This window comes from Salvia splendens, chromosome 12 (genome assembly GCF_004379255.2).
Source record: "Salvia splendens isolate huo1 chromosome 12, SspV2, whole genome shotgun sequence".
Classification (NCBI taxonomy): Eukaryota; Viridiplantae; Streptophyta; class Magnoliopsida; order Lamiales; family Lamiaceae; genus Salvia; species Salvia splendens.
Window position 1 is genome coordinate 8498947 of NC_056043.1, and position 15263 is coordinate 8514209.

The following is a 15263-nucleotide window of genomic DNA, read 5'->3' on the forward strand; positions in this document are numbered from 1 at the left end:
GTCGGATTAGTGGAGCACGTTTATGTCGTTGTTCGAGCCGGGGACCCCGAAGTACGCATGCCAGATCCATAGCCGGTAGTCGGCAACGGCCTCGAGTATAACGGTGGGGTGGGTGCCTTTGTGGCCGCTCGTGTACGACCCCCTCCACGCCACAGGGCAATTCTTCCATTGCCAGTGCATGCAATTGACGCTGCCAAGCATCCCGAGGAATCTGTGCACTTCTTCGTGAAGGCGGAGCACGAACTGCCAATTTGTCGTGCTTGGCTTCCGGAGAAATTCGTCAGTGAAGGCTGCCCGGACACCTTTGCAGAATTGGAGCAAGCACATTCTCCTAGTGTTTTCTCCAAAGTGGAGGTATTCGTCGAACACATCCGTCGTTTGTCCAGTCGCAAGCTGACGGATTGCTGCAGTACATTTCTGCAACGTCGTGTGGTTGGGACGGCCGACGGCATTGAACCTTTCTTGGAAGAACTCTTCCCGGGCCGCCAATGTATTTGCGATGTGGAGAAATAGCGGTCGCCGTATGCGGAAACGGCGACGGAAGTAGGTATCTCCCCACACCGAGTTATCGCTGAAGTAGACGCGGACTAACCTTGACGCGGCTTTCTCCCGGTTACGATGGATGTAAGTCCGGGAGCGTCTTTAGGGCGGCGCGGCTTCCTCCGCCTCCCGACGTCGATCTTCTTCAAGTGATTCTTCCATTATTCGACGCATTTGCTCATATGGATCCATTAGATCGATTAAATTTGGGGGAAGAATAAAAGAGATGATTTGAGATGAAAATTGGAGAGGAAAGAGAGAGGATTTGAGAGGTTTAGATGTGTGTTTGTGTGTGAAATGATGATAAAATAGGAGTATTTATAGAGTAAAAAAATAAAAAAAATAAAAATAAAAGAAAACGGTCGAAAACTGTAATATTATCGTTTTCGAGTTTTTATTTTTATTTTATTTAATTCGAAAATTTTTTTAAAAAATAAATTATTGCGTCAGCGTGACGAAACCCACTCGCGGGCTGGCGAGTGGGCGTCACGCATGGCCTGGGAGCGCGCCACGTCACGGGAGCGCGTGGCGAGACGTCTCACGCTGCGTCTCGGCGTGACGGGCGTTCCGGCGGGATGGTGACGGGACGGGACGGGATGCTGCAACGCGTCCCGCCACCGTTTCGTCACGGAGGAACAAAATTTGGGCCACCCGCGTAACGCGTTGCGGGTGGCCTGAGGCCGGCTGATGCAAGGCAAGTTCCGCCGGTTGAGAGAGAAAGAGGGAGAAGGCTAGAGATTGGAAGAGTAGTAGGCGCCGCTTTTTCACCTAGGCTTTCTAGGGAATTTTAATTTATGGAGTATATTAGGGCATCCACTATAGGGCAGGCGCGCCGGCCGCCCCCATGTCGCCGTCGCCCCCGCCTAACTATAGTGCGGGTAGCGTCCGACCCGGGGCAGACGCAATTTTTAGGGCGGAAGGCCCTCCGGCTAGAAGAGTGCGAGGACACACCGACAGGGATGTGCCGCGCCGATAGGCCCGCCGGCCTATAGGGCGGACAAAAATTTATTTTTTTTTATTTTTTTATAAATTCAATTTAATTTACCTATAAATACACTCCATTCCCTTCATTATTTTCATACCAATCCAACTCTTCACTCATACTTTCTCTCACTAAAATTTGTGGATTCAATTGGTATTAAAAATGGACGATTTGTGGAATGACGCGTGGAATTCTCTGATTCAAGAGGTGCAGAACCAAGCCGACGAGGAGGATGCAGAACATGCGGCGGAATTGGCGGAGGCCGCGATCCCTCGTGCGATTACTCATCGTCGAATCATCCAACGAGACCATAGCGGAGCGCACCAGCGTCTAATGGCGGACTACTTTGTGGATAACCCCCGTTATCCACCCGAGATTTTCTGTCGGCGGTTCAGAATGTCGTAAAGGCTCTTCAACCATATAGCGACGAATTTGGCGGAGCGGTACCGGTGCTTCACCCTTCGGTGTGATTGAACTGGCCGGATCGGGCTGTCTACTTTTCAGAAATGCACCTCTGCAAATAGGCAGCTTGCCTATGCCGGACCGGCTGATATGTTCGACGAATACCTACAGATGGGTGAGACAACTAGTCTAACGGTGCTCATGCAGTTTTGTAAGTGGGGAAATATTTGGTCTGGAGTTCCTACGAAAGCCAACCTCTGAAATAAATGAAAAATGAAATAAAATGAAAAGTGGCTAAAAAAAAGTGTCCACTATATCTGCGGACACTTTTTTTTGTGGGCGCGGACAAATAAACTAGGGCTGTGGACATAAAAAATGGCGGGGCTATTGGAAGTGTCCGCATAAGTGGATGCCCTTAGTATTTGGGCTTTATTTGTGTTGGATTCTTCTTTACCTATCTAATTAAATTTATGCACTACTATTACTACTATAACTTAATAAGGGTGTCAGGTAGTTAGAGATATTTTTAATAGATAAGATATACTACGGATAGGGTATTGATTTAGAGACATAATGTTTCTATGCCATAATACACTATGTCATTTTTGTCATAAATTTAATTTAAATATAGACTAATATACCCTTATATTGAAAACATACTTAGACTTATGATAGTTAAATTAAAACATGTTTATTATGTTATTGTATTTATGATTTTAGTTAAAGAAATTATTTTTTAAAGTTATTATTTTTTAAATAAATCATTGATGTAGATTATAAATTAATTGTTATTGTTATAATATTAAATAATACACTACGTAACCAAATTTTTATATTTAATTGTAAAATAATTTGATAGTTTAATATAGCACGATATGTTTCTTCGAATAAATTTTTATTTAATCATTTTACACTTTAATATTTAGTTTTTTCTTTATTTTTTGTGTTATTTTTTCATAGATTATTTTTTGGTTAAATTTTCTAAAACATTTATCAAGTGGTGTAACAATAAAATCATTGTCTTAATATACGAACTAAATATAAAAAATTAAACATTTTTGCTATTGAAATTTGAATTGCATAATAAAATAATATAGTCATTGAAGCATTTCTTTGTGTTAATTGTTTTTTGTTTTATTTCTTTAGCTTGTGTTACATATAATAATTTTTTTTATTTTAACTAACTACTATTAGTAAGACTGCGCCATTTGATGCAATAGAATTACGCTTAAAAAAAACACCAAGAATATGTGTTCCAATATTTAAGAATTTATAGAAATTAAATTTTTTTAAAATAAAGCATTAAAATAAAAATGAAGGAATTCTTAAAATTAAAACCGTTGTCAATTATTATTAGTGTATTACGTAGTACTATCAATTTTAATTTGTCTCCATGATATTGTGAATTGAGCTAAAAACTATAATACTCCTATTTTATAAAGAAAAAGATAAAATTAAATAATTTAAATAGATGAGTTAAGAATATATATATATATATATATATATATATAGGGTAGTGATCAAGATATAACTAATCTTAAGTGTATAACTAGAGAACAAATCTCAGCCACACATCTTAATACTCCAAATTAATCCTATGGCTTAAACAAACTTTCAGATTTTTATGAAAAAAACTTGTCCAAGGGCATTTTGGGAACTCAATACATGAATGTGAATATGCCAAGTGACTGTCGGGCTCGGTTGTGACCCTCCGCCTCCCCGCCGCCGCCCACTCCGACGCCTTCTCAGACGGCTCCGGCGGCTGCACCGCCGCCGTCTGTGGTGATCTCGTCAACTTCTTCGGCTCTGGCGCTGTATGCATAGTCCGTCGGTGGCTGTACCTCTACGTCGGACTCACCGGGATCAACGTCGGCACAACGCGATCAGCCCTCCTGGGGGCGCCTTATCTAGGAAGCATCAACGTACGCCGCCTCGTCCTCCAACTGCGTCAGGTGGCCGAAGCGAGGAGTGGGGATTCCGGCGGTCAGCTCTGCCCGTGTCGGACAATTTGGCGTACTTGGATAGCAGCGAGTTCGATACGGTGAAATCTGAAGTGAAGCCGAGTTTGACGGCGTTGCAGTGGAGATGGCGGCCGAGAATGCGGGGAGATTGGGAATGGGCGCATGCTTTGGTGATGGAGGGGACAAGAAGGCGGTGTCTGTGGTTAATTGGGAATGTTCCTTTAAATTATAAGTACGTAATCATTAACAAGCAATATTAATAAAATAAAGTAGTAGGAGAAAAATTAGTCCTTATTTTTCATGACTTTCGAGGCCAGATTCAATTGTACCAATGATTAATCTGTAGATTATGTTATAATCATGACAGCTTGTATATTGATGGCTCTTAGAAAGTGTAACAAATTAAATGAGGTTACAAAACACATCACTCTTAGCATGATTTACTTCACTCTTGTTTACAAAACACATCACTCTTATTCTGATTTTACTTCACTCTTGTTCTCAAAATACATCACTCTTATTCTGTTTTTACTTCACTCTTGTTCACAAAACACCTCACTCTTATTTTGATTTTACTTCACTCTTGTTCACAAAACACATCACTCTTATTTTGATCTTACTTCACTCTTGTTCACAAAACACGTCACTCTTATTCTGATTTTACTTCACTCTTGTTCACAAAACACGTCACTCTTATTTTGATCCTACTTCACTATTGTTCACAAAACACATCATTCTTACTCTGATTTTACTTCACTCTTGTTCACAAAACACATCACTCTTATTCTGATCTTACTTCACTCTTGTTCACAAAACACATCACTCTTATTCTGATCTTACTTCACTCTTGTTCACAAAACACATCACTCTTATTCTGATCTTACTTCACTCTTGTTCACAAAACACATCACTCTTATTCTGATCTTACTTCACTCTTGTTTTGTGAACAAGAGTGAAGTAAAATCTTGCTAAGAGTGATGCGTTTTGTAAACAAGAGTGAAGTAAAATCATGTTAAGAGTGATGTGTTTTGTAAACAAGAGTGAAGTAAAATCATTAATATTAATACCAACACAAAACACAAATTTCTTATTGATTGTACTCGATTAATATAGACAAGTCATAAATCACAAATTAAGCACAATTTTCTTATTTTATGTACCCATATAGATAAGTTATAATTACAAATCACAAATTAATGAAACTGGGGCTTTCTTCCAATCTTCATTCTTGCTTATTTGTTTATCATTTTGTTCTAATTCCATTGATTCTGCTCAATTGTGTTTAGCATTTCCAAAAAATGCATAATTGTGGTTAAAGAGATATTAGAGTACCAAAGCCTAGCATTGATAATGTTTAGTCCCAAAGTATTATTGTTCTAAGATTAATTTTTGTTTAGAGTCCCCAACTCCACCTATATACTAAGGTATTCGGTACTCCAAATGATGTAATACAATGCAATCCAATTCAATTTCTTCTTCCCAATATAGTTTAACATGGCATCAGAGGGCAGTGTCGGATCGGTCACTAGCAGCGTCAGAGAGAAGAGGACTGATATTGCCTCATCCTCGAAAGCTCAATTTGGGGGATCGGTAGAGGAGGGGAACATCATCATCGATTCGGGGACGACGCTGACGTTCGTGCCGCAGGAGATCTACGAGGGGGTGGTTTCGGCGCTGGCGGAGGCGATCGACGGGGAGAAGGCTACCGATCCGCAGGGGACTTTTGGTTTATGCTACAAGTTTCGAGCGGGCAGGGGATTGAATCGCCGCCGGTGACGGTGCATATCGCGGGGGCAGATTTGGTGGGGGAGGCGGTGAGCTAGTTTGTGGAGGTGGGGGAAGGTTTGAGCTGTTTGACGATGGTGGCGACGCAGGATTTGGCTGCAATGACAATTATACCCCCGCCTTGTTATTGTGGAGTAAATTTGTGATTGAGGGAACTAATATCTCATTAAATTCGAAAATTAATACTAGCCCTTGATTTTTTTTGATCTTGTGGCTATTATTTGTTCTCTAGTTATTTGGTTAAGAGGTGTTTGCCATAGATCACTACCCTATATATATATATATATATATATATCAAGGTTTGACAATGTTCCATAGTTAAAATTTTAAAGAAATTAAAATTTTAGAAGGTAAAGAATTAAAATAAAAATTGTGAAATTCTTAAAAATCATAAACTCAATTAGTATTGATATATCATATATCAAATTATTAATTTGTTTAATTATATAGTTAATTGAGCTAGAACTCTAATACTTTACAAAAAAAATAAAAATATTAACTACTTCCTCCGTCCCACTTTAGGAGTCATGATTTTCCATTTTAGTCCGTCCCATATTAGGAGCCTTAATTAGAATATTCCATAAATGGTAATATGTCTCACGTTCCACTAGCCTCATTCCACTCACATTTTATTATAAAACTAATAGGAATATACTAAATTGGATCTCATATACGACTATAACGTTCTAAAAAAATCAAGAAATCATAAGTTGATTGAAAATATACTATTTACTCTATAATAAAAAAAATACTATAGAAACATAAATATCTATAAATATTGTAATTTATAGAGAGAAATTTAATTTGGACAAAAATGATGAAGAAGGAATTGATCATATGTGTATTGTAATTTATAAGTAATGAAAATTTTGTAAGTGAGTTTTTCATTGTTATAGAAATATATTAGAAATTGAGTAATTAATAGAAAACAAAATTTTGTTAATGGAATACATAATTGAATAAGACGAAAAACAAGAGAGAATTAATTTGACAATGAATTAAAAATAAAAAATAATAAAATAGAGTTAGATGTTAAATAAATCCAACTAGACTTAATTGAAATGCAAGTAACCGTTACATTACATAGGGGTAACTGGGTAAGAAAATATATATACCAAATCCAAACTTAAATAAAATTAAGGGCAAACTGCCCTAAAAAGTCATAAACTATTTTCATTTTTCGGTTTTTTCCACAAACTAAAAAATTGGCGTATAATATCATGAACTTTACTGGGTAGTTGGAATTTCCCATTTGACCCGACCTTAGAGTTTTCCGGTCGAAATCTTGCACACGTGGCAAGCCTGAAATCTGACGTGGAAAACGCCGAAAATTCATTAACCCTAAAAGTCACAAACTTTTCCTATTTTCCGGTTTTTCCCACGAACTTTTCCAATTCTCTCATCGCGATTTCTTCTCCCGAGATTTCAGTCGTAATCCAATTTTAATTTTTTTTCCATTTCAAACAATCGATTTTTGGTCAATTTTGATTGAATGTGCGATTTTTTGATTTGTTCGAAATTAGTCAATTTTCTGGTTAGAATGTATAGTTTCAATTTCAATTTCATTTTTTGAATAATCATTCTAGCTCCTAAAATCTTGACCAATTCAACGTATCTTTCAACAATTTAAACGTCTCCATTCCAAAAGACCTTGTGGGAAAATCGAAGGAATAATTTCTCGACACTTCTCTTTGTGGTAAGCCTCTTGACACCGTGTGCCCCAAAACTCTGGCTATTGCCGCGAGTGGCGGCGGCGAAGGGAAGAAGAAGCTCTCTGGTGGCGCCATTGCGGAAAATGCAATTGGATCTGTTTAAGGCGGTTTCTCTTGTTGTTACTATTGTTTATCCTGTGTAGGAAGGGTAGGAAGAAGTCGCGGTCAGTCGACGTGGCAGCTTTAAAAAATCAGGAAAGTGAGTCCTCCGCCGCCACGCAGAAGCCCCTCGCTGCCGTTGTGCTCATTGTCGTCGGCACCGAATTGAGAGTGAAGTGAAAGGAATTTGGGGATGAATTTAGGGTAAAAAAATGGAGTGTAAATTATGGTAAATTTAGGGATTTTGTGGGTTAAAAGGGCACACTCAGTATAATTAGGGTAAGCATAATTTTAACACGTCAATATACACTCAGCACCCACTCAACCACTATGTCAGCTTAAAAGGACACGTCAGCAGGATAATGTTTTAGTTCGTGGGAAAAAATGAAAAATGAGAATAGTTTGTGACTTTTAGAGCAGTTTGACACGTCAGCAGCCACGTCAAATTAAAAAGACATGTCAGCTTGCTTCATGGCCGGAAAACCCGTCATGGGAAAACATGAACCGAATGTAAAGTTCATGACATTATACGCCAATTTTTTAGTTCATGGGAAAAATCAAAAAATGGAAAAAGTTTGTGACTTTTAAGGCAGTTTGCCCTAAAATTAAATGTAAAAAAACAAATTACTACTTAAACCCCATTATGGAATTGCCATTATGTCTAAAAATCATTTCCCTTACATCACCAGTTGCTAATTTTTCTTAAATTGCTAACTTGCTAACTCATTAATGCAATATATTAAAAATGTCAACACGATGATACTGAAATGTAAACATAAAATTAAGTTGATATTTTAATGCATTATGTTGACATTGATATTTAAATATCAACACAGTTTATTAAAATGCCAACATAATTATGTGTTGACATTTTAATGTAATCGTGTTAATATTTTTAATACACTACGTTGATGAGTTAGCAAGTTAGCAATTTAAGAAAACTTAGCTTTTTAACGCATCCATATTGACATTATGTAAAAAGATATTTACGTCACTTAAATATTTATAGTTCTAATTGTGTATACTTTATAATGGATGACAGTTTCAGCATTACTAATAAATCATACGATATCAAACTTTGATGATTCGTGTTAAATATTGAAATTGCAATACCAAATCCTAAATTGCCATACTAATCTGATCAAAATGTAGTTGACTTTCAATTTTTTATCGAACTATATTACTCAATACATTAGTATTAATAATATATAGGACCAAAAGTGTGGATGACTAATTATAGACTTTAGTATACTTTTTATAATGAAAAAACGTTTTCTAACAAGATATAATAGTAATTAAAAATGTAACAGTATAATAAAATATCTTTAAAAAATTTCATTTATAGTTGAGTAATATGTTCTGAGTTGATCAATTGCCATCTACACCCGTCTAAGATCACTAATAACTACTGTACGTATATATTTTCACATTCCGTAGTTCTCATGATTACGATATCTTCGAAAAGTAAATTTCCTAAACTGAAGCCAAAAGATTATCGATTATGACTGAAATTATTGATAATTACAATAAAATATAGTACTATAATTATTTTAAAATTATAAAAGTACGCTATTAATAATTTGAATAATATGCACACACTCCAAGAAACTCCACTGAGTCAACTGCCTCGAAAAGCCCTTTATATGTAAGCAAAGGTAATACTATGAAAGCCCTTACGGTGTCCACGATGGTGGCCCTTGAAGGCCATCAAAGTTGGCTCTCTTGTGGCTCTCTTGTGGCTAGGGATGTCAATGTAGCCCGTAACCCGTGGGCTGGCCCGATTAGCCCGCCAAATTTATAGGGTTAGGGTTGGAAATTTATAGCCCGATAAAATCAAAACCCGATTAGTCCGCACCCGATTAACCCGCAACCCATTAGGGCCAGACCCGAAAACCCGATGGGCTGGCCCGAAAACCCGATAAAATTTCTATTATTCTTTTTTTACTCCTAATTCGACATTTCATTGATTAATTTTAACTAAAAAAATAACTTTCAATTTTATATTAAATATACAAATTATATATTGAATTTTTATTAATATAATAATTGACAAATAAATTAAAAACTTCAAATTCATAAAAAAATATTTAAATTTCTAAAACATGCATTAAAATTCTACGAAATATCTCAAATATTAGTATTTGATCATGTTTATGATTGAGTTTAAGCATATATCTCAAATATATCATAATTAAATGTTTTACATTGTATGAATATTAGTAATTTTAATCATTATTTATTGGATTGATCGGATGCTAATATTATCGGTAGCAACCCGATTAACCCGCTGGGCTAGCCCGAAACCCGAGCTTTTAGGGTTAGGGCTGAGCTTTTATAACCCGAAAGAAATCACAACCCGATTAGCCCGCACCCGATTGACCCGCAACCCGAGTAGGGTTGACCCGAAACCCGACGGGCCGGCCCGATTGACATCCCTACTTGTGGCCCTCCGCAATGGTAAATGAACAAAGTTAATAATAACAATAAGGGTCATAAAATGTGACCCTCTCCAAAAAAAATTTAATTTATTTACTTTTTAATGATATTTTTTAATTTAACTATATTAAATTTTATTAGACTTATAATTTGGAAAATAAACATAATTTAATAAAGTTACGAATTAAAGACAAATTTTCGTCGTACTATAGATAGAAGAAAATTCTACAACGAAAATTTTTAAAAAACACAACATCAAAAGATAAAAAAACGCCACCGCCTCCTACTCGGTGGCGTCATCGGAATCCGGCACATCTTCTTCACCACCTTCTCGCCCGCCGCCACCGCCCTCACTGCCGCTAGCTTCGCCCGGACCCCTCTGCTGGGATGATTGGACCCGGTATTGGGGCGATTGCGGACTCCACATCTGATTGGGGAAGTTGCCGTATCCCGAGTCTCCGTACCCCGGGCAATCACCATCTCCACCTTGCATTTTTTGTAGGATGTTAATTAGGGATTGGTAGTGTAAAATGAAGTGGAAAAAATGAAAATGGAAGTGCATATTTATAAAAAAAAATTCGAAATAAAAAAAAAAATTTCCCACGGCCCAGCCGCGTTTCGTGGCTCGCTGCAGTAGAGGGCCGCGGCTCACACGGCTCAGCCGCAAAACGTGGCTCTCTGCAGTGGGGGGCCGCGCACCGGGCCGCGGCTCACACGGCTCAGCCGCAAAACGTGGCTCTCTACAGTGGGGGGTCGCGCTCCGGGCCGCGGCTCCCCCACTATGGACACTCTTGTACTTATTCTACTTACTCCAGTTCAAGATGCAGAGGCTCGAAGCCTCCTTCTTTGAGAATATCCACGATCAATTTATCATTCATCACGAGGCACTTCACGAGCACCTTCATGTATAACTATTTTGTGTGTTGATAATAGAAATTAATTATCATTACATAAATATTTTATAATATTATATAATACTTGCTTTTATGATATAATTATAATTAATGAAAAATTTTGAATTTTAGAGCATGAAAAAAAGTATACCAAATCCTTTGTTTGGTATAAATTTAATTTTTACTTAAATTCTAGTTCAATTCCGAATCCTTCGTTTGAGTTGCTAAACAAAGGAGTTGGAATTATAATACAATTCCATACCAACTCTTTAATTATACGGTATAATTTATACCAAACAAAGGATTTCGAATTGAATCTGAGCTCCATCTAATTCAATTCCTCCTTCTAATTCAATTCCTTAGAATTTCAGTTGTAATTAATTCCAATTCCATTCCATTCCATTTACTAGTTCTTTGTTAGCAATTTATCATTTCACCCGGGACCCAATAAAAATTCATATATAACAAAAAACAATATCCGCATCAAAAAATTTGGGATCCATGTTATTACATACTCATATTATGAATTGGAATTGCTAGCGCTACAATACAAAGCTTATCTATAATTGGCAACCAAAGAATTGAGGTCCTACAATATGTTGGTAGGTTACGCAGATCCATTTTTGGTCTTCTCCTTTACCATAGTCTTGATAAACAGCTCTCCCGCCCTGTATGATGATCGAACCTAGAACACAAACAAGAATGTTGAACAGATACTTCTTGCTTCAAAATTTGCTCTAGTGCCAGTATAAAGAAAATAACAATTGGTACTTGCTAATGAATAAGATACACAGACAAGTATCTTGATGGAAGTTTCAGCATGAGCAGAAACAGAAAATGAAAATTCTCCAATGAAAATGAGTATTAAAAGTGTAACAGTTTACCAAGGGTCCACTGGCAACATAACGGAAACCAATTGACTCTCCATAATCTTTCCAGAAAGCAAATTTTTCTGGGGTAACATACTCCTTGACAGTAAGATGTAATGGAGTAGGCTGCATGAAACAGATTGCAATTTGGTGTTAGTTCTTGCGTATGTGCTTCCGTTTGAAGAAACTAGTTGTATGACAAATGACTACAGGGATAATCAGCTAAACAAGCACCATCAAATTAAGAGTTCTGGGGTTATTTATTTCTTAGGGCGACTTAATAGAACTCGGGAGCTTTTTACTTGAATTAGATAAATGAATTGCAACTCCATATCATTATAGATAAAACAAATGGAAAAGTTACATTTTATCATCTCTGAGAAGTACTATCATGGAAAGCTCATTAGCTCTGCTCACCTGTAAGTATTGTCCTAGAGTCAAAATGTCAACATCAATCACCCTTAAATCAGCCATGGCTTCCTTCAATTCATCATCACTTTCACCAAGCCCTAACATAAGAGATGATTTTGTTATCATCCCTTCCTTGTCGAGCTTTGCATGTTTCAAAACTGATAAACTTTGCTCGTATCTGTAACATATGACCAAATATATAATAATATAAAAAAGTGTATAAGTACCATCAGCATTGATTTACTAAAAGAAACAATGTTGAACTTAGTTTCTTGAAAAGAAGTCAAAAGATGGCGGATAGGGTTCTTCATCGGGTTAACAAATGGAAGGATTAAGTTTCCACTAAGGGCATCGGTAGCCTTTTTTTAAAAAAACAGGACCTAGTGATATACATGAAATAGCAACTACAGTAGCAAACTATGGGATATTTAATGCGGTGACCAATGCTTTATGAGAGCCTTAAAGGAGGCGCACAGTATCAAAAAATTCCAAAGCAACAGTAGGCAGAGTAGGAAAAGGAGAAACAAGAGAACAGAGCAAAATAATTGACACGAGAAGTTGAGGCAAATGCACAAAAAGACTGAAGCCTCTTATAATCTCATTCTTGTAAGAGAAATACAAACACAGGTACTTCCTAGTCCTATTGGCTTGAAAGCTTCAAATGTCAGCTACTCTACCAAGGACTTGCAGCTTCAAAAATTATGTTTACGAAATCACCAAGTTTCCTCTCAATCATGAACTGGCTAGGATTCTCTGAAATTGTTAAAATGATATCAAGACAAAGTCACTTACCCAGCCCTAGGATCCCTTACTATCCGCTGCAGTCGTTTCACAGTTTCAACATTGTGAGCAAACACATCTAACCCCGAGTGAACAAGCGTAGATACAGCCTCTAGATCACCTCGAAAATCTGATGTTAAACACTCAACCATGATTTCGGGATTAAGTGCCTGCCGGAAAAAGTTAGCTCCATGTTAGATTTACTCAAGAGTGGTCATCTTCACATGAACTGAATGCTAACTACAAATACAAGTACTAGACTTTTCCATGCGTGTTACAAGTACTAGACTTTTCCATGCATGTTACAAGTACTAGACTTTTCCATGGATGTTATCAAATATACACATATGCACCTATGAAGCAGCCATTGTAACACTCAGTTCCTACGAGATTTAATTCTACTAAAGACACATAACAAACCTTCATTGCTTTCACTGTTTCAGCAAAATGGCCACTTCCACCATCAGGTATATCATCTCGGTCCACGCTGGTGAGGACAATATAATCTACACTGGAAAATAAAAGCAAGGCAACTGTCAGCCTGTGATACATGCAAAGTCTCTTTGAGATAGTAAGATTCATTGTTTGTTGCAGTCATAGCAGAAGAAAAACATACTTTACCTTTTTACTAAATAAAGGAACTAACACAATTACTTAATCATTTTGTTCAACTTAAAATGTCCAAAAAGCTGATTCCTTCCGGTTCCAACTTTTAGGTCATTCTAGAAATTGCTACTGGTTAAATATATATCATTCCCTATATATTGATGGCACCAAGTAAGTTCTTCATACACCAAGGAAGAAGAGGTTGATGGATTCATTTCATTATTGCCTTCAATGAATAGATTATACAATAGCATAAGCACCCAAGATTTGGCAAAGTCGTGGCAGAGAATAACAAATCTCCTACTTAATAACAATTAACATAACCGATATGCAACCGTTTCTCATGCAACACACTTAGTTATACAAAGTCCATCCAGGCGTATACTCTCCCAAATCAAGCCGAATCACATTAGAGTCCCTGACTAATTGCACTACTAAAAAAGCAAACAGGTGAAGAGTACCCAAAAAAAAAATTCATGTGTAAGGCCCACATTTCACACGATTCGCTGGGCGTGTTAAAGTAGTTTCCCATTAGCATCCAACTCAAATACAAATTCCTATACATTCTTCTCCCTTCTTTGAAACTGATAAGATGCTATGCTACCTCTTACACATGGAACTCACATCACAAAAGATGAATTCATTCAATTTCTCTATTACCAACCAGAACTCCTCTAATATATTGGCTTTTTGCAACAAAATTTGTAAAACAATCAAACTGAAAGGAGCGACTATCAAACATGAAGCAGCATAGCTGAATTCACACAGTAAATTGGAAACGGGGAAAGCGAAGAGCATGAATTACCCCCAACTGGCAATAGCCTTGGCAGTATTATAGGGCTCCATAGGATCGGGCGGCGACGGGTTCCTACTCGTCTTCACGGCACAAAAACGGCAGCCCCTGGTGCAGGTGTCGCCGAGTAACATGATGGTGGCGGTGGAGATGCCGTCGCTGCCGCCGTTCCAGCACTCCCCAATATTAGGGCACTGCGCCTCCTCACATACAGTGTTGAGCTTGAGCCTCGACAGCGATTCCTTGACCTCGTCGTACTTTTCCCCCTGAGGCGCCTTCTGCCTCAGCCAACCCGGCTTCTTCACATTGGGGTCCCTCCCCGTGTAGGGGAGCGGCGGCGCTTTCTGCTCCAATTGACAGCGGATGGTGGACTTGGTGAGGGTTTTGTGTCTGGAGATTGGTGAGGGAGGCGGAGGCGCCTTGGAAATGCATCGGTGAATCATTGTGATTAGAGATCGAGGAGGAATGCGTGATGGATTAATTTGGAAATGCGGCGGAGGAATCCAAGTGTGTTTCCGGCATTGGAATCTCCGTCGATGCTGTTTTTGTTGGGATTTTCTTTGCCTTTCTCTATTTTAAATTCTTTTTTTGGCGAGGTGTATTTTTTTAACATTCATACCGTAGTTTTTAAATTTTAAGTAGTTTATATTAAATTATGAAATATTTATATCACACCCGTATTATGCACGGCCAAATTTATTTATATCAAATTATGAAATATTTATTTGAAATAAAAATTATATTATATAAATCTAAAATTGTAAATGTATTTAATAATAAACATATACAATATCACTTTTGATAAAAATGTTTTAATTTTTAATTTTATTAAAACAAACTTGTTATATAGTACAAAATTAGGAGTTTAATATAAGTTGGGTAAAAAAATATACTATAAGAATAATAGACTCATATAAAGATATTAATGATAAATGTGCATAAATAAAGAAAAAAATTATATTAAAGCTTTATCACGATTTAAATTTAAAAATAA

General features: G+C 37.2%; 1 protein-coding gene across 1 annotated transcript; it reads right to left on the bottom strand.

The window, feature by feature from the left end:
- Positions 1-11241: 11241 nt before the first annotated feature.
- LOC121759736 (lipoyl synthase, chloroplastic-like) lies at positions 11242-14864 on the bottom strand. The gene is made up of 6 exons (XM_042155418.1): positions 14282-14864; positions 13291-13381; positions 12883-13040; positions 12097-12268; positions 11695-11805; positions 11242-11495 (listed from the first exon to the last, which is right to left on the bottom strand). Exons 1-6 carry the CDS (start codon positions 14710-14712, stop codon positions 11418-11420), a joined length of 1041 nt encoding a protein of 346 aa, XP_042011352.1. The 5' UTR covers positions 14713-14864; the 3' UTR covers positions 11242-11417.
- Between the last annotated feature and the right edge of the window lie 399 nt (positions 14865-15263).

What these genes read in the sequence shown, in the direction of transcription:
- LOC121759736 (XM_042155418.1), bottom strand. Translation starts at nt 14,712, where the DNA reads ATGATTCACCGATGCATTTCCAAGGCGCCTCCGCCTCCCTCACCAATC. An exon ending in AAACAGTGAAAGCAATGAAG is followed by an intron (nt 13,041 to 13,290) that starts GTTTGTTATGTG and finishes TTTTTCCGGCAG; the next exon opens with GCACTTAATCCCGAAATCAT. An exon ending in CTCTAGGACAATACTTACAG is followed by an intron (nt 11,806 to 12,096) that starts GTGAGCAGAGCT and finishes TGTTTCATGCAG; the next exon opens with CCTACTCCATTACATCTTAC.